Source organism: Rhea pennata, chromosome 3 (genome assembly GCF_028389875.1).
Source record: "Rhea pennata isolate bPtePen1 chromosome 3, bPtePen1.pri, whole genome shotgun sequence".
NCBI classification, from domain to species: domain Eukaryota; kingdom Metazoa; phylum Chordata; class Aves; order Rheiformes; family Rheidae; genus Rhea; species Rhea pennata.
In genome coordinates this window covers 34677014-34683547 of record NC_084665.1, presented here as the reverse complement: position 1 = coordinate 34683547, position 6534 = coordinate 34677014, and the positions used below count along the sequence as shown (strand labels likewise).

General features: G+C 43.4%; 1 protein-coding gene across 1 annotated transcript; it reads right to left on the bottom strand.

The window, feature by feature from the left end:
- Positions 1 to 256: 256 nt before the first annotated feature.
- Positions 257 to 1092, bottom strand: SAYSD1 (SAYSVFN motif domain containing 1). Its single transcript, XM_062573610.1, has 3 exons — positions 917 to 1092; positions 564 to 826; positions 257 to 376 (listed from the first exon to the last, which is right to left on the bottom strand). Exons 1-3 carry the CDS (start codon positions 1085 to 1087, stop codon positions 367 to 369), a joined length of 444 nt encoding a protein of 147 aa, XP_062429594.1. The 5' UTR covers positions 1088 to 1092; the 3' UTR covers positions 257 to 366.
- Between the last annotated feature and the right edge of the window lie 5442 nt (positions 1093 to 6534).

The window sequence follows — 6534 nt, the reverse complement described above, 5'->3', positions numbered from 1 at the left end:
CCTTGGGATGATGGTGATGGATGTCATCAGCTCTGTTATGGTAAAAGGAGGACTCAAGTCAATGACAAGGCAAATCCTCTTGCATCTGAGAGCTCCTAGCACATTCCTGTCTGCTGCACATTCACCTTAACCATTTTTTTTTCCAAATGGTGGTTAACTCCCCCTTTCCCCCCAAATATTACCTGCTGGGAATAACAACTAGTGTTTTGTCATGTACTGCATACGACGGAAGCGCTAATAAGACACGAACAGGCAGTTTCCATCAAAAATCAGATGTTTGTAACAGAAGCAGCAGGTGAGCACGGGCAGAAGCGGTCACACTGCTACCACTTCGTGTCCATCCGTCCGTCTGTCCGGGAGAGGGCTCTAGGCAGCGCTGCGAAGAGAAGCAGTCAGGCACTCTGTTGAAGGCCAAGCCAAAAGCAGCCCCGCCCCCCCCCCCCCGACACACACAGACAGACACACAGACACACACCGGCCTCACCTAGAGGCCAGCGCTCCCGGCGACTCACCGCCCCGGCCCGGCCCCCGCCCGGCTCCCCCGCGGCGCGGCGCGGTGCTACCTGCCGGGCCGGTAGAGCAACTCCCGCTCCAGCTGCGCGGCCGTCAGCGTCCCGGGGATGGCGGCGCAGCCGGGGTTGAAGACGGAGTAGGCGCTGAGCTCGCCGCGCCGCCGCTCGGCGGGGCCGCGGGTGGCGGCGTGCATCCAGTAGAGGCCGGAGAGGAGCCCGAAGGGCAGCGCCAGCCCCAGCTCGGCCGCCAGCGCCAGCAGCACGGCCCACAGCAGCACCTTCAGCGCCCGCCGCGCCGCCGCGCCGCCCCGCGCCTGTGGGGGCGGCAGCCATGCGCCGCGTCAGCGCCCGCGCCGGCCCCGCGCCGGCCCCGGCCCCGGCCCCGGCCTGCCCTCCCCGCTCACCTGCGCGCCGGCAGCCTCTGGCGCCGCCTCTGGCGCCACCTCTGGCGCCGCCTCCGGCCCCGCGGCGGCGGGCTCCACGCAGCGCGGCGCAGCGCGGGCAGCAGCGACCGCCGCGGTGCTGCCGCGGGCGGCGCGGAACTCCGCCAACCGCCGCTCCACGGCGGCCGGCATGGCCGCGCCCGCGCAACGCTGCGCCTGCGCAACGCGCCGTCGCCGCCGTCGCGCCTGCGCAACGCGCCCGCGCCGCTGCCCCCCTTTGCGCCTGCGCCGGTTCTCTCACGCCGTCGTTCAGTTAGCCACGCCTTAACGGCTGGAAAGTGTACGGAGGCTGCCTCGTAGCTCGGGGGTGAGGTACTCGCCGCTCTCCGGCTGTACTGGGTACCAGTGAGACAGCGGTTCGTCCCGCAGTGCTGCTTCCAGTTACCTACAAGATTTCTCAGAAGCGACCTTTGGAGCTGACTAGCTCATGCGTGTGTCAGCTCGGAAGTGACTGTGAGAAGTCCAATAAAAATCAATTTGGGTGTTCTTAAGTTATCTTCATGTGGATTCCCCCCCCCCCCCGGTTAAGTAATTTTTCAAATGCGTATTTTATGCTCAGTTGCAACATTCTTTTAACCTTCAGACTTCACAGGAAAAGTGCCGCAGTGAATAGCTTTTTTTTTTTTTTTTTTTTTTTTTTATTAGTGGAAATTTGATTTTGAAATAACAGACCAAAATGTTTTAAGATAGCATGCACAGGGTGTTATTTTATTTTGGGGTATTTTCTTGCCTCTGACACTACCGCGCATGCCAAGAAGTGATGGACAATGCCATATGTCATGTTCCATAGGTGTCATTAGTAAACTTAAGCGTTAACTTTTTAATTACAATTTTGCAAGCTACATCAATGATTCACATGCTATCAAAAATTCAAAATGTACTGGTAGCAGTACATATTTGCTATTGGACATCCAAATAGTTATCTTATAGCTGTGTTGGGCTATCAATGTACTTTCAGGAAACACATAGGAATTGCCTTTGAAATCTCAGTGCACTACAGTAACCTCATCTGTAAATGAGACAAACACCTAAATAAATTTGTATCCACGAAGTCTTAAATAACTTCAATATATCCTGTTTTTAAACAGTGACATTGAATAGATACTTGAGTTTGTTTAAAAAAACATTTGGACAATTTGTTCCCTAATCCAATATTTATAAAGGTCCTGAATAGTTCACCAAGCCCTATCTTTAGAAGTGAGTGTTTACAGTGGAAAAAAATTTTTGAAGAATATAACTTCTCTGCAGCTCTTGAGTTGCCTAATGCTTTTCACGCTGTGTATGTAAAAGATGACTCCAATACAGTCTTTTTCAGGTGTGAGGCTATGAGAAGAGTCTCTCCTTTGCTGCAGCTAAGTAATCAATAATTAATCAAAATTGATGGGTGCTTTTGATAGATCTCTAATGCTCATTCTTGATAACAGAAATTCTACAACTGCTCCTTAATTTTCAGGAGATAGCATTAATATCAGTCTAGAAACTTGTAATTTTTTAACTCTATTTTATGGTAAATCCTAATTGTTGTGTTCTATCACATGGAGAAGCCCACGGGCATATTTGTCTTTTCCAAGAAGAAAACTTTATGTTCTTTATACATATTTACTTAAGCACTTTGGAAACCTTTTCCTTCATCCCAGCTTGATACCTTTCATTATATTTTTTTACTTATAATGCAAAAGAATTTTTGCCAGTTCAGCATCCTACTTTCAGCCAATTATCACAAGCTTAAGGAACTACTTTTTTGGCAGTTGGGAACTTCTGCAACATTTGTAACTTTGAACATGGAAATCAGTCAGCAAGAGAACAGAAGGAGATGCAATGGCTCAGGAAAGAATGGACAAAATAAGAGCTCTACCTCTCTACCTTAACCATGTCCAAAGAGTTTTTTTTTTTTTTTTTCTTTTCTTTTTTTTTTTTTTTTTTTTTTTGCGATTATAGAGTTTTTTTCTGAACTAATTTTCAAGCAGCTTTGCTGCTTCCAGCTCCTCTTGGGAGCAACAGAACTGACAACTAATTTGGGAAATTATTTTTACATGATAGAAAGCACAAGAACTATTTCTGGCAAAGTGTCAACCTAACTGAGCTAAGCAGCGTTGTTGATAGTAACATCCAAATACGGTGGCACCCTTTGTATTTGTCACTGTCATGAGTACCCCTCAGCATCAGTAACCTATTTATTCAACAGTAAAACTGCAGAGCTTTTGCCAAATGTCTTGAAGTGCTGCTACCTCCTATGGCTTTAGATATTTGTTCAAGTTTGCGCATGACAGATTTTTCAGATGCTAGCAACAGTAATCAAGTCACATTAATTCTCTTAATGGATTAATCTAATCCATTGACAGGAGCTTTCTCTTTCATGGCACAGGCATCCACACATACTGATTTGCTAAGTGCCATAAATGCAGATGGAAAGGCAACCCATTATTAATATAATGACCTGGCTTAATTAGTTCAATGGAGCTGAGGGAGCATTAGCTTTGGTTGTTGAGGTCTTGGAGAAAATAGATTGGACTGCACAGCCTCATACTTGTCTGATTCCATACAGACGTTTTTGCATATCCATTTACTAATCAGTTCTAAACTGCAAAGAAGAGACACTTCCTTTGTAAAAAAAGGTCATTAATTTTCAGTCCTAAAATAACAGCCTTAGGGTATTTTGCATTTGGAGATAAAGGATTTTTTTCTTTCTTTTTTTTTTACATTAATTTAGGCTCTGAATTGCGAAATTTTATATGTCCACAGGGTTTCAAAATGTGTGCATTTGTGTATTCAACAGTGCACGCTAAAAGGCTTTTAGATATTAGCACTTCTACATTACTGCTTTGTATGCTGAAATACTCTATGTTTAAACGCATTAAAAGCCAGGCAAAGCAGAATTATTAATGTTTTCATCACAGCTTTCTGAAAAGTTACTTATAATTTCTCAGGAAACTTCCATTTGAGGAAAAGAATGCAGTAAATATCCCTTTACTAGTACAATGTCATCTGTAGATGTCAGATATTTAGTGAAATGATTGTAACAGAAGAGGGAGATAAAACATTTTATTACTTTTGGAAGATAACACCCTATAAACAGTCTAGCTAGGATTGTTGTTTTTATATTCATAACTTTGGTATCACTAAAAAGTCAAAGTTATGAAAATTGTTATACAACTTAAAAAGGTCAGAATACTGCCTTTTGTCTTTCATCAAATAGCAGAGGGTGTGGGAAAAAACACAGCTGCCACCTGAAATTTCCTATAACTCACTTAAGTAGAAGGAAGGCTAATTTACTTCTCTTGTCTGTCAACATTGGTATGTTGTGTTTAAACAGTGCACTCTTCTCAAAGCTTTGTTTAAAAAATACTTCGTAAATTAACTATCAAAGCACTTTTGTGAGGTTGGCTATGCATGATACTCTTTGGGCTTAGGATGAATATTTTTTTCTTCTGTGTTTGCATAGACTCTATCCAGAATAGTCCAAATCCAGATGCTGTAGCAATACAGTTTTAACTAGTACCATTGCTTCCATATTACAGACAGAGAAAGTAAAGTGAGTGTCAGAAAACATTCTAAAATCCAGTTCTAGTTCTGAATTCTGGTTCAACCTATTTTCCTCAAATTCATTAGACTTTAAAAGAAAATGCTATAACCCATAAGAAAAATAAAGAAGAAAATATATAATAAATTAACAGCCCCCCCACTATCACTCTTTAGACATCATTAGCTAAGAGGACATCACAAACTTTAATGTTCATGTTGACTGACAGTCAATTAGTTTTCTACAGCTGGTTCCATGAAAACACAAAGGATAGCAGCACACTGACAGATTTGATTTTCAAAGGAGAGGAATGCCCCAGAGGGCCCTGCGACAACCTTTTCGCATGTTTTCACATCTCTACCCTCTCTGATGATGCAAATCATCCTTACCCAAAAGCATGGTACTGTACTCACATTTATTTGACAAAGTATATTGCAACCAGCTACTGTCAACATCAAGCTCTTGCTCATAGATATAATTTGCCTGCAAACAACCAAACTGGGGGACATTGCACCTGCACCCCGACATCGGTTTTTGAGGCATTAGGGCTTAATGCTATTCCTTATTTCCCATATGTTATTCAGCAGAATACAAGAAGTGAGACATCACAGCACACCTATTCCTCTTTAGCTCTAAATGAAAGAAATGAACTTTTAAATCAAATATTTACATACCTATCCACATAATATATGGGACAAAAATCAAAACTTTTACCTCTGACAGACTGCAATGCACTACCATGAGTTTACAGCTTTTGCCAATTTCTACTCATCTCCATTTCTTAGCCACATGATTTTGGAATATTTATGATGATGACAGTCAGAATCAAAGCTGCTCTGCCAGAGCAGATCATGAAAGATGAAAGGGCAAGGCCTTCCCAGTTCCTCTCAAAAACAGGAAAAAACTAGCCAATCTGCCAAGAAAACTTTAACCTTTCAGCCTGACCTATAAAAACACATTCCCAAATTGCTGTTCAAACACTTGATGTACCAACTACTTTTTTCTCAGCTACACTTGAGATGATTAGTCCAAATGACTGCTGCTGATTGCAGCAGAAGCTTTGGCCCTGAACTGCCCAGCAATGCATGAAGGTTTTGTTGGGGTTCTCTGGTAAAATTCAGCAGGTCACATGCACAAGTAACAGACAGCTACAACAAAATGAGAGTAATCCTTAAACTCATCTGCCAGTTACAGCAGGGATTTTTATAGGGTGGTGAGCCCTGAGAGGAAGGCAGAAGCAGAAAGCTTTCTATCCCTTCAATGCAGAGGCAAAGCTGTGAAAACTTAGTAGTTGGGGGGGGGGCAGTACTCCAGCACAAAGTTCCCCAAGTATTTACTGATTTTCTAGTGGAAGTGACCATTACTTTTCTGCTGTGTGCTGAATCCAGAGCTGTTAGCTATCATCTCAGCCATACGCCAGGTAGCCACCAGGTCATAAGCCTAGGAATGACCAGTTTGTGAATCCCAAATGTAGTTTGTAGCAAGACGCTACACCAAGATGTTCTGCTCAGTTAAGATGATTGCACTTCTGTAAACACAGGAGTACCCAAGAAAGCTTTCTGGGCACAGCCTGGCAAACCACCCAGGCAAAGGTTTTGTGCATGGCTCTCTCAGACTGCAGCACATAAATTCTGTCCAAGTTGTGTTTAGGTGACTACACATGAACTATTCATCTAGGGTCTCATAACAGTCAAAATGGATCAAGTCAAATGCCAGTGTGCAATTCATCTTACCAAGTGTAAGGGTCTACTAGAAACTGATATTGGAAAAGCCCTGCTCTAGGTGATTACATGTTATTTTGGATCTTACCCCAAATATTCACTTTTTTGCTTCAGTAAAAATTCCCAAATAAATTTATCCCCACAACTGCAAAGGAAACATTGGAACTGAAGTGGATGGGACCGGAATAAAAAGTGCAACAATGGTACAGGGCTCTCAGGAATGTGAGCTCTTGCTTTGTAGGTTAAACTCAATAGGGTGTTATTCTCGGAGACAGAGTAGTTTTCATGCCAACTTTTTTTCAAATAAATGGAATAAAGGTCAAGCAGCCAAAATGAGA